Below are 17,960 nucleotides of genomic sequence, written 5' to 3'. Positions count from 1 at the left end.
AGTTGTTCTGTAAAATCATCTGGGTTCATTTATTTTACCTTTATTTTCAGCCCTATCACTTATGCTTGGGAAGGTGGAAAATTGATATCAGAGAATGATGATTTTGAAGATATGGTGGTAACCAGAGAAGATTATGAAGAAAATGGACATAGTGTCTGTGAAGAGAAATTTGATATTTAAGAAACAATTCTGAGTGAAAGTCTTGACTGGTTATGACTGAAGGGTTTAATTTCAGTGTTCCTTTTAAAAGAGGTTAAGCAACTGTGTTACCTTTCATGCTAAGATAAAGCCTTGAGTTTATGTAAATCCTTTGATCCACTGCTAATTTTCAAAGGCTTCTTAGCTAGGTTATTACTGTAAAATGTAACTCAGCCCGTATTTTCAATTAGGAGCTAGACTACCATAACAGTGCTTATGCTGTTTCTGAGAGTAGGTTATTTTTTCATTAGAAGATGAAAGAGTGAATGCATTTTAGGTTTAATTCTTTATAGCTGAAAGCATAGACTTCACTGTCTCACTGGTCAGTTTTCCTTCGAAGGTCGTTTTGTGTGACCATAACCAGGAATTAGTTGAAGTGTTTTCAGGGGGAATTGATTTATCTCTCTCTCTTAGAACTAAGTATTTTATTTAAAAATTTTTATTTATATGTATTAAAGTTGGAAAGACTAATCTTGTGCGTGTGTAATGTTTATATTTTACTTAGACTAAGTTTGAAAGGATGGAGACTAAAGCGAATTTAATAAAGTGTTTTTTGTTAATACTGTATTGGCAGAAATGTATTATTTTGTTCATAAATAAGTAGTGTACTAGTTTTTAGCATGAAAAGAAATTTGAAGTTATCTCAGGGTTTTTCAAGAACTCTTGATACACATGTTAGTGTTTTGTTTTAATACTCTTTTATATGATCTACAGTAAACATATAGAGGTGTTAAAGGCTCCAGATTTCTAATTTAAAGAAAGAGCTGACAGCAACATCAATGAATAGATCAGGCAGGCTTTTTTAATTGCAAGCAATAGAAACTCATTTGGGCTACCTCCAGCAAAACAAACTTTTTCAGCAGGACAGAGGATAGCTCATAAAATCTAAGAAAAGGGAAGGAGAAAAGTCAGGGTAACTAGAGGAATCTAAGTTATAGGAATTTAGGGACAGTCTTTCTAGAGCCCTGCCATCAAAATATCTCAGCTCCTATATTTTCTGTCTTATGTTGTTGTGCTGCTGAATCAAATTCTTAGCAGTCTGTTCACCCTCACTGGGATCATGCATCTACCCCATGGCTTGAGGGGCTTTGACAGTCCTACTCAGATGGCCTAGAGTGAAAGAAGGTCGTTTCCCAAAGGAAAATTGAAGTGAAATGATGGATGCTGGGCAGAGTGAAAGAGTTTCCACCATAGTCATATTTGGATTGTGTTGGGTTAGGGCCTGGTCAGCCTTCCCTACACCTAGACAGAGTTGCAAAGTGACTTGTGTATGTTTGTATGATACCCAGTTACTAGCGTATAATTTGTGGACAGTGTAGGAAGAAGGTCTGGTGGCATAAAAAGTTTTTGCAACCAAATAGTATAAATAACTATGCTAGAATTTGAAGGTGATGTAGTTGGAGGTAAAAAGGTAAGTCTTCATCTAAAAGGCTTTCCTTGGCTTGTCAGGACCTCATCCTGGGCCAGCATACTATCATCACCAACCAGGGGTTTTTCCTTTGAGGGTCATTCCTCAAAGCTGCCTTTCCCAGCATGCCTCAGCCTGATACCTCCTATTATATTCTGCTGAGAATGTTGTGTGTATGTGTGTGTGTGTGTGTGTGTGTGTGTGTGTGTGTTTTCACATGCTTATGATAGTAAACTAGTTTCTATACAGTTTAGCTCTGATAGTGCTCATTTTTGAGACACTACAAATTCATTTCTGAAATTAATGAACATAGACCCTAATCCTTTATCATTAGCATCAAAGTTTCCATCATTCCAACATCTAATTTTGAAATTTTACTGCTAAAGATAGATACTGTTTTAATATATTTGACTTCAAAGAGAACTTTTAACATCAGCTCTAAATAATAACATCTGAGGTGATATTTTAAAGGGATCTATTATTTTGGAGTATTTTTGAATTTTTGAATTCAATGGTTGATTGCCTCAAGATAGCAAACTGATCATGTTCACCTACTTCTCTACCTGTCCCAAATCCCATTAAACGTTTCCAGTGGGGAGGGGAGGGAGGCAGATGAAGGAGGAACGCACAGGGTGTACTTCAATGCTATTTATGATGTATTATTTCTCAAGGTGGATTTTAGACACGTGGGTGTTCTATTAGAGCCTATACTTTATTGTGTGTATGCAATAGGTCATGTTATATTTTGTTGAGAGAGTAAATGCATAAGTGATTCTAGGAAACAAAAAGGGTGACATTGATGTTACAGACGTATAGAAATTTCTAAAAGATGGAAAACAAATGAGATTAGATTGTTAGAGAAATAAGAATAAGAAAGCCCGCATCCCAAATCAGGGCAGGAGAAAACCACCAAAGAGGTAAGAACAATTCCAAATATTTTAATCTGAGGACTAACACAGAGTAGAAGGAAAAAACTGGGTGTGGTGGTGTGCACCTGTAGTCCCAGCTACTCTGGAGGTTGAGGCAGGAGGATCGCTCGAGCCCAGGAGTTTAAGGCTACAGTTAGCTATGATTGCACCAGTGCCCTCCAGCCTGGGCTACAGAACAAGACCTTGTCTTTAAAGAAAAAAAAAGACTGAAAAACTGGGTTGGAAAGAAGCTGAGGGAATTTTTCCAGAAACTAGCACAACTGAATAAGCACTGGGGTGGCTGGAAAAAGAGGCTAACCAATATCCACAGTATAGGCTATGTTGTCCACCTGAATACTAAGAGCCTTCTCTATAGAAGAGAGCTTTTGATAAGCTTTCACACAGGAAATAAATATCGTTGTACTTGGGGCCTATTCTGAGATGCTCATCCACATACTTTCCTTTACTTTCCTAAAGCTTCTAGTTCCCAGGTTTTTTTCTTTTCCTTTTTTTTTCCCCCCAAGATGGTCTCGTTCCATCCCCTGGGCTAGAGTGCAGTAGCATCATCATAGCTCACTATTTATTTGTAGAGATGAGGTCTCACTCTTGCTCTGCCTAGTCTGGAACTCCTGGCCTCAAGCAATCCTGCCTCAGCCTCCCAAATTGCTAGGATTACAAGTGTGAGCCACCACACCAGAACAGGTTTCTTTCTTGGAGTTGTCAACTTTCTGACCCACTGGTCAAACCATTAAATGTCATCTCTTGACATACCTTCATGTAAATTGAACAACCAGAGATACTGCTCTGAGTTCACCCTGGGACCATTTCTCTTCCCCACTACATGTAGGTCAGGCATGCTCTGCATCATGCCAGCATCAAGAGGAAGAGCTATATACAAGATTGAACTCACACTTGTCCTAAGGACAGAAATAAACCGTATGAGTTTGCACTCAGTCTATATACTCTTACTGCACTGTTTACCTTTACCTCAACCCACACCTATGATCTCATGAAGGTTCCTAATACCAAGGAGAAAAAAAAAATCAAACCTGGTTTACTGGTTTTGCATGATATGGCTGGCACCAGAAGTGTAGTGCTAGGGCATTCCAGGCTCACATAGATGTACCAGTGTCCATCAGGGTTCCGTAGTGAGCCAGGAACTATTTCTCAAAAGCAGAATAATTATTTACTGTAGAGAATATGAATTTGCTCCAAATCCCGAAGACTACTTTGAGCATTATGAGATTCCCTAGGTCAAAAAGTCAAGTGTTAGAGCACTTCACAGCACAGCCAGAACTGGCTGGACAGCCTTCCCTTGCTCTGAGGCCTACTTTATAATAATACTTTTTTTTTTTTTTTTGAGACAGAGTCTCACTCTCTTGCCCAGGCTAGAGTGCTGTGGCATCAGCCTAGCTCACAGCAACGTCAAACTCCTGGGCTCAAGGGATCCTCCTGCCTCAGCCTCCCAGGCAGCTGGGACTACAGGCACGCACCACCATGCCTGGCTAATTTTTTCTATTTTTAGTTGTTTGGCCAATTTCTTTCTATTTTTAGTAGAGATGGGGTCTCGCTCTTGCTCAGGCTGGTCTCGAACTCCTGAGCTCAAATGATCTACCCGCCTCGCCCTCCCAGAGTGCTAGAATTACAGGCGTGAGCCACTGCGCCCGGCCTATAATAATACTTTATAAGTAGGCTGCATCTTGTGGATTTCTGGAAAATTAGTCATAGCAGCCTATCTAAATGTGGTACACGTTGTTGACAATTCTAAAGAGGTCCACCAAGAATTGTGCCTGTTTATTAATTATATGGGTACAAGAAGCAATAACTTGTCTTTCATATTGGAGGGAACATTTCCAACCTTCCTCAGGCCATTGGTAGCCAGAAGCTTCAGTAAAATGGCAGTCCCTGAATTTTTGTGTGGTGTATCTCCCATTCTCTGGTACGTGTATCTTACCAAGGCATTCAGGATAACTGCTACTTTCTGTGTGCCAGTTACATTAGCACAATGTTGGGATACACCATAAGACAGTGGGAAGATCAAGATCCCTGTGGACTAAATAATGTACCAGAACCAGAGTCCAAACCCACCTCAGGATATCCATTCCAGTGTTCAGGCTTCTACCTCTCTAATATCTTAATTTCACATAAAAAAAAAAACCTAGCAAGACTATGATCTGTTGTAATTCATAAACCTGTCTGCAGGATCATACTCTGACTCATGTTGACTATATCAGCTCCGTAACTATACAGAAGATCTTTTGGGTCAGCCATGAAAGCTGCTTGGTTCTTTGACCATGCCTTGAACTGAGAATTTCAAACTCTGAGGCTATTTTATTTCTTTAAGCTTTCTAACACTTTCTAACAGAGTTAGAAATAACTAGTGTACTTATAGTATCATTTAATGATGCAGAATTACCCCAGAATCTAGCACCTTAAAACAACAAATTTATCATCTCACACAGTTTATGGGGCTCAGGGATCCAGGAGTAGCTTTGTTGCAGAATTCTGACTCAGGGTCTCTCATTAGGTTGCAGTCAAACTGAGAGCTGAGAATGAAACTTCTGAAGACTTGTCATGGGCTGGAGGATCCGCCTCAAGCTCATTTACATGGCTCTGGCAGGCGGCTTCAATTGCTCTTTATCATGTAAGTCCTCAATGGGATTGTTTAAGACATAGCTTTCCCTAAAGTGAATGATCTGGGGGGGGCGGAGAAAAGCAGAGAGACAGAGAGAGGAGAGAGAGCACCCACAGGGCATACAAGCACGAGCGCTTGTACACCAAAAAGATGGAAGCTGCAGTCTTTTATAGCCTCATCTTGTAAGTGACATGCCATCACTTCTTCCATATTCTACAAAAGGGTGTGAATACTGGGAAGCAGGGATCACTAAAGATCATCTGAGAGGCTGGCTACTACACAGTGCTTTTGATATTCTTCACTTTTGCCAAAATGATTTATCACGACAGCCACTGAAGCTCCCGTAGCCTTGCCTTCAGAAGCCACTTCACCTTTGGCAACGACAAGTGACAATCTAAAGCTGGGGTTCTGTTGCAGAGAATAGACTACTACAGCTGGTTTAAGAAAAAAAATTATTACGAGTTATTAACTGTATTAAAGAATTACTGAGCTGGCTGAAAAACAGACTACAGACTGAGCTTCCAGGAATGATTTCCAAAGCCATGCTACAGGGGAGGTTCTGCCAGGATCAGGTCTGGCGCTTGGTGAGTTGGGAGGCCACTTGTGCAGCTGCTGGCTCCGGAACTAGACTACCTCTGCTAACAAGAGAAAAGCTGTGGTCAAAACGGTGCTACCACGCAGCCACTGACTAAAGCAGGAAGCTACCACCGCAATCCACGTCAATAAAATGGGTGCCTTATGCCTATCTCTCTCTTCACTTACCTCCGAATTTGTTTCTTTTTTTTTTTTCTAATTTCATACAAATGAATATAAACAGTTTTATGTAAATCAGATCCAGAACCCTGGCTACAAGGAAGCTGGAAAATGAGGTTTTTAGCTTTTTATTGTCAGAAGTTTAGGAAGACACACTAGAAGGAAGTCAGGCTAGATATTGAGCAACAGGATCCACAATATCTAGTCAAACCAGTATTCGAGCCTGGGGGAAAAACAACTTTTGGATAGACAAGGACTCAAAAAATTACCATTGAGATCAGTTCTGAAAGAACTGCTTAAGGACATAGTACTCTAGAAAAATGACAGTGAATCTCAGAAAGGATTTTTCAATTTTTCAAGCTGTGTTCACTCACAAACATTTTCAATAAATATTTAAATATATGTTTAAATATATTTTAATATATATTTATTCAATTTTTATAAACAACTTAAGCACTAGTTACACAGATACTTTTTATTCTGAATCAGTCCTAAACTAATTTTAAAAAGTTTCTAGTGACAATCTTAATAGTTCTTAGTTTGGAAATAAAACATACAACAAATAAAACAAAGGAATAGCCTTATCAAAATGTCCTTTTAAAAGTATCACTTTTAGCATTTTATTAATTTTTTTTTTACTAAGTTGTTAAATGGTTACTTTTTAGCATCCTTGACCCATCTTTAAAGCACTTAGTTTTACTCCGAACTTTAAGAACTAGGAAAATGTCTCATATATCCATTAATACTTTGAGAGTATCATATTCTTTTTGGAAAAAGTTAAGTGGTTTCACATTTTTAGTCTAAGGGAAAATGCTAATAGAAACTTGAGTCAGCGAACAGTTGTGTAATTAAAAGTGGTCTTTGTTACGGGTTAATTCACCTAATTTATGGGCCTCAAAACTCCAGGGAAATGGTTAAATTTCAGATTTTCAAGCTCCATCTCAATAAATTAATTCATTAGGTCTAGAAACGTATCATTGTGTAACAAGCACCCTGGGTAATTCTGGTGCATACAGATGACCCCTGACCACACTTTGGAAACGCTGGCCTGGAGGCTGAGGGAGAACAGCATTTAGTAAAATAGCCTAACTTGTGACAGGCGATGTATATATATCATTTAATCCTAACTACAGCAGTCGAACACTAGCCCCATTTTGCAAATGAGAAAACTGAGGCTCAAAAGAATGAGTAACTGTTCAAGGTCACACTAGGTAGCAGAGCTGCAATTCAAACACAGGTGTCTCTAGTTTTGAAGTCTCTGCTTTACCACACCTTCAATTTAGATGTTCACAAGTGCCTCATGCTAAACATAACAAAGTTAAATTCACTCTCAACTCCTCATCCTTCTAATCCCAACCTGCCGTTCCTCTTGGACATCAATCCAATTGTCTCTTAATTCTTCCACCAGTTTCTCCCCATTCCAGACTTCTCTCCACACTGTTGCCAGTTAAGTCCTTCTGAAACCAGATCATGATCTCCTGCTCCCTATTGTATCGAGATGAATTCAGACTCTGCGGGGCCACCTTTCTAGATTCATGTCTACTCTTTAGCACACACTCCCTACAAATTAGGGATCCCGATTGTCATAGAAAAGAATATATATACATACATATATAATTTTTTCATATATGCACACATACTAATATAATTTGGATATTTGTCCCCTCCAAATCTCATGTTGAAATTTGATCCCCAGCTAGGGCCTAGTGAGAGTTGTTTGAGTCATGGAGGTGAGTCCTTCATGAATGACTTGGTGTCCTCCCCATAATAATGAGTGAGTTCTCATTCTATTAGTAATAGTTCATACAAGAGCAGGGTTTTTTTGTTTTGTTTTTGAGACAGAATCTCACTCTGTGGCCCCAGGTAGAGTTCAGTGGCGTCATCATAGCTCACTGCAGCCTCAAACTCCTGGGCTCAAGTGATCCTCCTGCCTCAGCTTCTGCAATAGCTGGGATGGGGTCTCGTTCTTGTTCAGGCTAGTCTTGAACTGAGCTCAAGTGATTCTCTCACCTTGGCCTCCCAGAGTGCTAGGATTACAGGCATGAGCCACCATGCTCGGCCAAGAGCTGGTGGTTTAAAAGAGCTTGGCATCTTCCTCCTCTCTTTTTCTTGACCTTTGTCTAGCCATGTGAAACATTGGCTCCCCTTCAATTTCTACATGAATGAAAGCTTCCTGAGGCCCTCACCAGAAGCAGATGCTGGTGCCAGGCTTCTTGTACAGTGTACAGAACTATGAGCCAAATAAACCTCTTTTCTTTATGAATTACCCAGCCTCAGGTATTCTTCTATAGCAATGCAAAAGGATTAAGAACACACACACCCCAGGGAGATGGATATATGTATAAAATGCCCTTTTATCCACCCTAGTCTCTTTGTACATTCTAGTCCCTCTCCTAGAAATGCTGTCACAAATTCCACTCTAACTCCCATTCAGACTTAAAGACCAACCTTAAATATTGCTTCCCTGCTGAAGCCTTTCAGATGCCATAAGAAATTAATTGTATAGAGTTCTCTATTCATATCACTATGCATTTACTACATTGTTAATTTTATGTTCATGTTCTACTAGCTTTATTTTTCTAAGAGTGCGACTATAACATATCCACTTATATCTCTAGCATTAAACGTGGCATAGATGAAATGTTGAATTATTTTGCTCATGAGTAGGTAGTATCATTGGTCAAAGAGTTGTTATATGACAGAGCTGGGGCTGCAACCTCAACTTTTTGGTTTTTCTGTTCAAAAATCTTTTTAGCACACAAGCAATTAGCATAATAAAAGCATTTCCAATTCACTTTTAGAGTATACAGGAAAGATTTCCAGAAAAAAGTTCTCAAGGTCTCAAGAATGGCTTTCAGTCTTGAACATTATGTATATAAACTATATGACAGGAGAAAACTTTTGTCTCAAAATTTATTTCTTTGAGTTAGAAAATCTTTCACTTACCTGGATAGTACCTGTCAAAGAAAAAATTATTCAATGATACTTGTTAAAAGAAGACTTTATTCAGGACCATTCTGATAGGTATAGGGACCACTGCTATGAGATTTTGCAGTGGGGGAAAAATGTTAGGCTCAACTCTGACTACAACATGGGCAAGTGGGAATTTATAGCCAAGAAGCCGGGCTAAACTGACCTAACAAGATTCTTGCTGAAGACAGGCCAGGAGATGGTGGTGGATGAGGAATCTGATCAGGTATTGAGGGTTCTTGCTAAACTGACCTAGCAGGGTTCATTGCTAAAACAGGATTTAGAAGGAAGTACACAGATGCGCCTAATAGAAAGTTCAGGAGCATGACTGAAGTTTGATCAAGCAAAGAATCTTTGTCATACCTGAGATTGTGAATAATCTAAGAAGTTTAAACAGAGTTTTAAGCATTATGAATCAGAGTTAATTGTCACGGAAATTTACTGAATATTCTACCAGGAAGTAAGCTTTTCAGTGGTTGGAGCTAGATTTTATTTAGGAGAAAAATAGCTTTACACAAAAGTCTCCTCAAATGGTTAGACTAAAACTGAATGACAACACCTTTGGGAATTTGTTTTTAAGCCTAATAACTGTATTTTATGGAGCTGTCACTAGGTGGCGTCACACTACTCGGTTAGGAATTTCTCTAAAAATTAATCCCTCATAACCTTCAAAAACTATTCAGCAGAAGTCAATTTTTCTTTGAAAACAGGTTTACTTGAGTAGGTGTGTGTGTGTGTGTGTGTGTGTATAGACATATAGATCTATAGATAGATAAAATTGAGCTACATTAGGGAATATTATAGGAAATGTCATTTGAATAATAATTTTTTTTTTTGGAAACAGTGTCTCACTCTGTTTCTTGGGCTATAGTGTGGTGAGTCATCATAGCTCACTGCAGCCTCAAACTCCTGGGCTCAAGCGATCCTCCTGCCTAAGCCTCCCTAGTAGCTGGGACTACAGGCATGAGCTACTGTATCCAGCCTAAATAATAAAACATTTAAAACATGGTTAACAACTCTGACATCTAGTCATTTTATAATACTATTTCTAAATTGTATTTTACTTAATCTAGGGTTCTCACTGCTAATATTTTGCCTTGAGCCCAAATAGGTCAAGGTGGTAAATTCAGGTCTCTGAATCCAGAGCCCATATTCTTGTTACCATAATACACTCTCCCGCATTAACCCACTATTCACAGATAGACTGTTATCCATCAGAGTTGGAAGGTGCCTTTGATATTACCTGGTCCAATCTTATAAATAAGATAAGAAAACCTTATACAAATCTATGTGTGTATATTTTTATTTTAGAGATTTAAAAAATAAAACAGAAGCTCAGAGGGAAGATACTTGCCTAAGGTTATAATTTCCTGAGCAGCAGATGCAAGGACATGGTAATATCTTTAAAGCATTTGTCAAAGTGGCCGCCATTTGCAGTAATGACTAGCAATTCCCCACCTGATTCACACTGAACCTTAAAATGGCGACTTTCCTAATAAGGAGACTTCCCCATCTTACACTGAAGAGGGTGTGGCTGCACATTTCCAATATTTTCCTGGTATCTCTTCAGCCACTCTCTCAGGTCTTCCACTGCAGGTATATTGATTTCCTCCCCAACTCTAAAAACAACCAAACACAGATTAGGGCAGTTATATGTTCTAGTGTCAAAGAACCATTTTGCCTTGTTTCTTGTTTCTTTTTTAAAATGGGAAGGAATTTAAAAGTCATCTAACTTAATGCTCTTATTTTAATTAAACATCTGAATATTTAGGCTATCCACAAAGTAAAAGCAAAATTTGGAAAATATACAAATATGCATCAGTAAAGACTTTTAGTATATTCTCTGAAGACAGAGAATCAGCACTGTGTTGATTCTCTAACCCAGTGGTTCTTAATGTGTTTGGGTCACAGTCCCCTTTGAAAATCTGGTGACAGTTATGGATCCTCTTCCTAGAAAAATGCTATAAGCACAGGCACACAAAAAATTGCCCGCAATTTCAGAAAGTATATTATACTTCAGCCCTTTGAAACCTTTTCATAGACTCTTAGTTGAGAACTTTGTTTTCCTACTATGTTGCCCAGGCTAGTGTTGGACTCCTGAGCTCAAGTGATCCTCCCACCTGAGCCTCCTGAGTAGCTGGGACTACAGGCGTGCACCATTGCACCCAGCTTCTTAGTTGGGAACTTTGAATCTAAGCTTTCAAATTTAACACAACAGATACAGTTTTCATACAAAAAGATAAAACTTATGACATCTGTTCAATGTATTTTATTTTTTTCAAGTACTAATGATTTATGCTTCTTTCCCTGTGATCAATGACATAAATTAAGACCACAAAAGAATTTTTTCTGTGTAACTTTCAACAGGTATTGAATATGTAATCTCTGCCATATTAAGAGAATCATGCCAGAGTGAATGAACCAATTTAAATACAGAGATAGAGAGAGAGAGAGAGAGAGAGAGAGAGAGAGAGCGAGAGAGAGCAAGCGAGCATGAGCGTGAGCCAGCATGAGCAAGTGGGCAAGCAGGGAAAAAATGAAAAAGGGCAAGGAAGAGCTAGAGAGAGAAAGAAAGGGAAGAAGGAAAGAAAGAATGAGAAGGAAAGAAGACAACCATAAAATACTTTATGGACTGAAGAAGAGTTGGAGAGAGAAGGCAAAATCATGGTTTTAGATTTTTATGAATTCTAAATTCAGGGCCTTTAAAATCTTCTACTTTATGCATCTTTTCCTATTTCAATAATTCACAGTCATTTAAGTTACAGCAGCCTAAGAGAGTAGCTTGAAAATAATAATATACTAAGGGAAGTGCATGCTTTCTTCAGAGAGCTCATGTATGATAAGTCCCTTCACTGTGGGGAAAAAATTCTAAGGAAATGAACTATATTAGATCCCTAATAATATTATAGTAGCTCATTTAGTAAGTGATTTTAGCACCATAATAATTAAGTGAATCAGTATACATGAAAATTAACTTGTACTCCTTTTTAAAGTTGAAAACTTCCTTAACATCTTAAACATGATTAAAATAAAATCAACACAAATAAAAATAAAATAAAACACCTGAAATGTTTTGAGGCTATCCTTTCTCTGACGTACAAGTACGGCAGTTTGAGAAAAGCGCCAGAGAATTATTTATATTTACAAATTGTTTGTAGTTTCTTGTACCAGAAATGTTAACTCAAAGCTTCCGGATGGTGTTTTTGAAATTCCTTAAGTAATTTCTTCTTTTGTTTCAAAGAGATGCTGGGGTCACTATTAATCTCAAGAGCCAGCTGGTGAAGATATTGAATTGTCCTTCCCTTTTGGTTTTCAAACTCCTTGTACGTCAAGGGTTGGCAAAATGTGAAGCCTTAAAAAACAAACAAACAAAAAAAGCACAATTAAAAAAGTAAATTAAAAAAAAACAACTAAAATGTACTTATGCAAACTGGCCTTATGCTAGACTTATTTTTTATCAAAATGTGGTGATAATGTTATCTATGCTTATATTAATATTTTCTTTGTTCCGGAGTAATAATACTGTTTCTTTAAAAAGTTTTCTGTACTTTAGCAAAACATACATGATTATATTTTGCATACATTATTTGATCTCCAAAATAAATCTACCAAATAGGAGAAGAAACTACTATCCCAGTTTCAAGAGAGATGCACAAAGAATTTAAGTGACTTGGCAAATAAATTAAAGGCATGTTCAAAACATGAACAAAGAATTTCTGAATTCTATAGCATTGCTTTTTCACTGCTCTGTGAGCTGTCTTGCCATGTGAAGTCAACAGAACTCCTCCCTGTGCTGATCTACAGATGAGGACCCCTTAGCCTCCACACACCACCAAAGCAATTCTCAGTGAGAGTTAACATTTGAAATCCTGAAGGCCATGAATATCGGGTTCTGCCTATCTTCACTGAAATAGCCTTCACCTAAACACACCTTTTAATGCCCTGGATTCACATTCTGAAAATTTAAACTCCTATAATCAACTCTATATTTAGAATCTATATCCTTCAAATAATAATAGGTTACAATGTGTGCTTACCATGTGTCAAGTTTTTGGTGCTTTTGCTCATTAAATCCTTAGTATCCTAAGGTATAGGTATAGAGGTATTATTATCAGCCATATCTTACAATAAAGAAATACAAGCTTGGACCACATGGCTGGCAAGTGGCTGAGACAAGTGGTTCTCCACTCCCAGGGTCTGGGGTCTTTACCACTTTGCTATTCTGCCCTTAGCTCTGTTTCTTTAATCTCAGAACATAAAAACCTTGATGTGTCACTTTTCTTTGTTCATCAGCCTCCCTTATAGTATTTCTTCTTTCCCATTCTGAGTTCAGTACGTATCTGAACATTTGAACCATTGCCTCATCAATGTGTATCCTCCATTCTCTTGTACTCCTATCCTTCTGCAACACAAGACAAGGCAAAATGCCAGCTTTTAATGCTCTAATCTGCCCTTTCCACTCCAACATTCAAGTAAATACAGTAGTCTACCCTTATCTGCCGGGGATATATTCTAAGACCCCCAGTGGATGCCTGAAGCCTCAGATAGTACCAAACACTATTACATATTACGTTTTTTTCTATACATACACACTTATGATAAAGTTTAATTTATAAGTTAGGCATAGCAGGAGATTAACAATAATAATTAATAATAAAATAGATCATAACAATGTACTGCAATAAAAGTTATATGAATGTGGTATCTCTCAAAATATCTTATTGTACTGTACTCACCTATTTTCACAAAGGGGTTAAATGACTTGTCCAGTTTGGCTCGAGCCTCCAAAATTAATATGTATCATGCTTTTTGAAGACCGCATGACAATCTTAGGAAATTTGGATTAAAAATATTTTATAGTTAAAAAAATTCTAAATTAAGGAATCATATAAATTCCCACAAGACACTGAGTAAAAAGAATCGTGGAGTCTATCCAATTGGAGGATCAGGCTCTTTATAAAATTTGATTCTTCCCCTAGAAAAGAAGGGGGCAAGGGAGAGAGAACGAAAAACCAGAAAAAGAATCTGAGAGAGTCAGGAAAAGAGACCACAGAGAGCACGGGAGCAGGCAAGTGGGTAGTAATCGTAGGAGAGGTGAGAACAGGAGCAGCAGAGAAAAGTTTCCACCGTTAGTAGAAAGGTAATCAGAGAAAGGGCTTCCAAAAGAACTAGAGAAGAACTTGCCCTGGAGATACTGAAAAACAACCTCACTGTAACCACCTTTTATAACATTATACCTATATTCATCACATACTCATCTTTAGCGCCTTCCGACTCACTTGGCTACCGCAGTCACTTAATGATGAAAAAGGAACAAGTTGGAATCAATACCTGATACAGCATCTGGATCTTCTCCATGTAGAAGCTTCTTAAGTTTCTTGGTGTCTACATAAAAACAGGTATTTTCAGATATTTAATATGATTTTTTTTCTAGCCAGGAATTCAACATAGAAAAAAGCCTCAATGTTTTTGACCTACGAGTAGGGGAAGAGGATTGCAGATGTGGAGAAAGAGTGGGTGGTAGGAGGCCTCTGAATTATAAGGGGGATGAATATTTAACATTTTTTTTTTTACTCTTAAAATCTTATTTTCTGCTTTCACGTATGTACTATATTTGAAATTAGGTTAAACCATCATTAGTGAAATGTTCTCCTATAACAATAAAAATTATTTTTATTTCCATAATAGCATTTGTCTAAATAAGCTTACATTGCAATTACATGGTCCATATGTAAATAGTAGCTCTAAAATATATTAAAACATTATTCTCTCAAAATAGATAAATACTCCTTTTCCAATTTGGTTACACCAAAGTACATCTATCTGGAGAAATAATCCCTCATCTAATGTTGTTACAGAGGGCACTTCCTAGCCCTACCAACCCTGAAGCTCATGTCCAGACGGCTCCTTCTTCCTGGTTCCCAGGCTACCTTTTCATTAGCTTCCACTTGCCCTGCCACTTTCTAGCCATGAGACTACCCTCATTAATTCCTTCCCTTTCCCAATAAAAATTTAGTGATTGCTATATGCAACCACAGGTACTGCTGTAGGTGATGAACAAGCAGATCAAGTTCCTTGAATTCATGGAAGTTATATTTTTATGGGAGAGAAAGACAATGTAACAAAAAATCAACAAATACATTATAGTACATATAATTAATTTCAGGTAGTGATAGGTACCATTAAGAAAACACAAAGCAGGGTAAGAAGCTAGAGTGAAGGCGGTGGCCAATGGTAGACAGCGTAGGTAAAGCCCTGTAACAGGAACAAGCTTGGCATGTTCGAGTGCCCCTATGATAAATCCTCTAATCTCTAGAAACAGTCATCAGAGCCCTTCTCCCTGCTTCCTGATTTCCACTCCCCCACTTCCTCCAGTCTATGTCAAGTTCCTTTTCTCTCTTTGTGACCCTCTATAAAATTTGAACCAGTATGTTTCTTTTTGACACTGTTAGTTCTGACATGAGGGGGATAAGAAAAATGAAAAAATCTTTTCTAACTTCCATATCATATATAGGAAAGAGGCAAATTCATTTACCCAGAGGAGGCAGGGTGAGAAAGAAGAAAGTGAAGAGAGGCTGAGTGGTAAGGAAGAGGAGGAGAGAGGGAATGTTCTAAATTCCTAGTTGGAATCTGGGTCCCATTTTAGCAAGTAAACTGTATGTGAGAATTTGGTTTAGTGATTGTAGAATCAAATATGTAACCTGGGCCCTAATCTCCATTTCTTCTTCTTTTTTTTTTTTTTTAATGAAAAACGAGGTATAGAGTACCTAACAACTGACTTACAAATGAGCTCTTAAAATATGTTTCATTCAAAATACATAAACAGGGGACTGCCTCAATTGTACTTGGTACTTCCTTTTTCTCTTAAATAATGGAAAAGAAACTTCAGTTAAGGTTGACAGACTGCTATAATTTTTTTTTTTTTTAATACAGAGACAGGATCTTGCTATGTTGCTGAGAATGAACTCAAACTCCACCCACCTCAGCCTCCTAAGTACTTGGGACTACTGGAACTGCTATGTTTACGACATGGGACAACATATTTAAGCAAAGGAACAAAAGAAAGGAACAATTCTTTTTTTTTTTTTTTTTTTTTAGGAACAATTCTTTATAGAGGCTTTGGAGAAATAACACCACTAAAAGTATTCATACTACTTGCTGGAACCAAAATATAGTAGCGAGGCTAAAAATAATCTTCTTCTAAAACATTTCAAAATGCATTAAGAATGTGACCGTGTTTTACTAATGCTACTGTGGCCTGTTTTAAGTCACCTTATCTCTTGCCCAGATTATCACAACAGCCTCCTAAAAGGAGTTCCTGCTTCCACCCTTGCCCCTCTATAACCTATTTCCAATGCAAAAGTCGAGTGATCTTTACCAATGTCAGTCAAATCGTATGACTGTTCTGCTCAAACCCTCCAATGATTTCGCATTTTATTCCAAGGAGAAGCAACCTCCAATGGCTACGAGGGTCTTACTGTGACTTGGGTGCCCACCCCTGCCTCCATGAGCTCATCTCATACCACTTTCCCCTCTGTTCACCATGTCTTGCTTTTCTTCAACACTCAGGCACGTACCCCCTCACCCCCAGGGCCCCTGTTCTGGGAACCATTCTCTCTGCCCAAAACCACTACCCCCAACCCTACAGCCACTTGATTAACTAACTCTTTCTCCCCTTCCAGTTTTGCCCAGATCTTGCTTTCTCAGTGAGCCCAACCCTGGCCACCCTATTTAACACTGTAAAAGCTCATGCCCATCCCTGCCCTCACATCCATAAATACTCTTAACCTACTCTTTTTTTTTTCTATTACATTTATCACCTATCAAACTATATGATTGGATGATTTATTGTGTATATCTTTTAATTGTCTGTCTTCCTCCACCTGGACTTAAGCTCCTTAAGGGCCTGGACCTTTGTGTTTTGTTCACTGATATATTCCAAGCATCTATAACAGTGCCTGGTATGCAGTAACACAGAATTGAATAAATTAATCAATATATTTGCAAATTTATATTTACCAAAACTGTTTTAAGTCAAGTTCCTTCTCTTTAGTGGGTGTGGGGAGACAGCATTTCTTTAAACTTTGCACATTCTTGGTTCTCAGTAAATTATTTATTAAGTGAATGGTTTGCCTTTTGCTGAATCCAAATAGCTTAGTAATAAATGTGCCCAGGCAAACTGCCAGAGATACCTTGAAGAGCTCAGAGTGATACTCCAGTAGAAACCAGACCAGTTGTTCTGCCCGCACTTTTAATAATGATTTGGTTTGCAGAACTGCTTTGGCAAGAGTTTTCAGGACCACTGTTTTGTTATCATACTGTAAACAGAAAGATTAACATTAGCTTAACTGGTTTTTAAAAGAAAAAATTGTAAAACTGTTGTTGCAAATTTTTTCACCTGTTTTTGCAACTTGTAGGCATTAGGCTCTGATGCAATAGCCATGAAAGTAAGTAGCCGTCGTAATTCTTCTCTAACATTGGGCAACAATAATCTTAAATATAGCTGTATAGCTTCAAGTGCTTCTGTTTTTTTCTCATTTTCTGTTACATGGGTTACAAAGAAGACAAAGCAGGGGATAGAAAATGGAGAGTATAGTAAGTATTTACTAGCAGTCAATTAAAATGCTATGATGTTGTATTGGTTTGCAGGTTCATTTTTACACTTAAAATTTTTTATTATGAAATATTGCAAACACACAGGAAATTTTTAAGAGATGGTATCTTGCTTTGTCCCTGAGGCTGGAGTGCAGTGGCATGATCACAGCTTACTGCAGCCTCCAACTCCTGGGCTCAAGTAATCTTCCCGCCTCAGCCTCCTGAGTAGCTGGCACTACAGGCGTGCACCGCTATGCCTGGCTAATTAAAAAAAAATTTTTTTCAGAGATAAGGGTCTTACTATGCTGCCTAGGCTGGTCTTAAACTCCTGAGCTCCAGTGATCCTCTTGCCTCAGCCTCCAGAGTGGCTGGGATTACAGGTGTGAGCCACCACACCTGGCTAGTATTTTGTTTTTAACGTGAAATAATATGGCCACTTACATAGCTTAAAAAAAAAAAAAGTGACCTGTCATTCAATTTTTTTTTTTTTTTT

General features: G+C 38.0%; 1 protein-coding gene across 1 annotated transcript in view; it reads right to left on the bottom strand.

Annotated features, from left to right (window-relative positions):
- Positions 1-7,278: 7,278 nt before the first annotated feature.
- Positions 7,279-17,960, bottom strand: part of DEPDC4 (DEP domain containing 4) — a 30,950-nt gene continuing 20,268 nt past the window's right edge. Inside the window, exons 6-10 of the mRNA XM_012663984.1 lie at positions 17,271-17,413; positions 17,065-17,190; positions 14,204-14,257; positions 8,849-8,859; positions 7,279-7,462 (exon numbers count right to left, since the gene is read on the bottom strand). Coding sequence (XP_012519438.1) covers positions 7,279-7,462; positions 8,849-8,859; positions 14,204-14,257; positions 17,065-17,190; positions 17,271-17,413 — 518 coding nt within the window. The remainder of the gene's footprint in view (positions 7,463-8,848; positions 8,860-14,203; positions 14,258-17,064; positions 17,191-17,270; positions 17,414-17,960) is intronic.

Source organism: Propithecus coquereli, unplaced genomic scaffold (assembly GCF_000956105.1).
Source record: "Propithecus coquereli isolate 6110/MARCELLA unplaced genomic scaffold, Pcoq_1.0 Scaffold85, whole genome shotgun sequence".
Classification (NCBI taxonomy): domain Eukaryota; kingdom Metazoa; phylum Chordata; class Mammalia; order Primates; family Indriidae; genus Propithecus; species Propithecus coquereli.
Note: the sequence above shows the minus strand (reverse complement) of the source record. Positions and strands in the feature narration are given on the sequence as shown.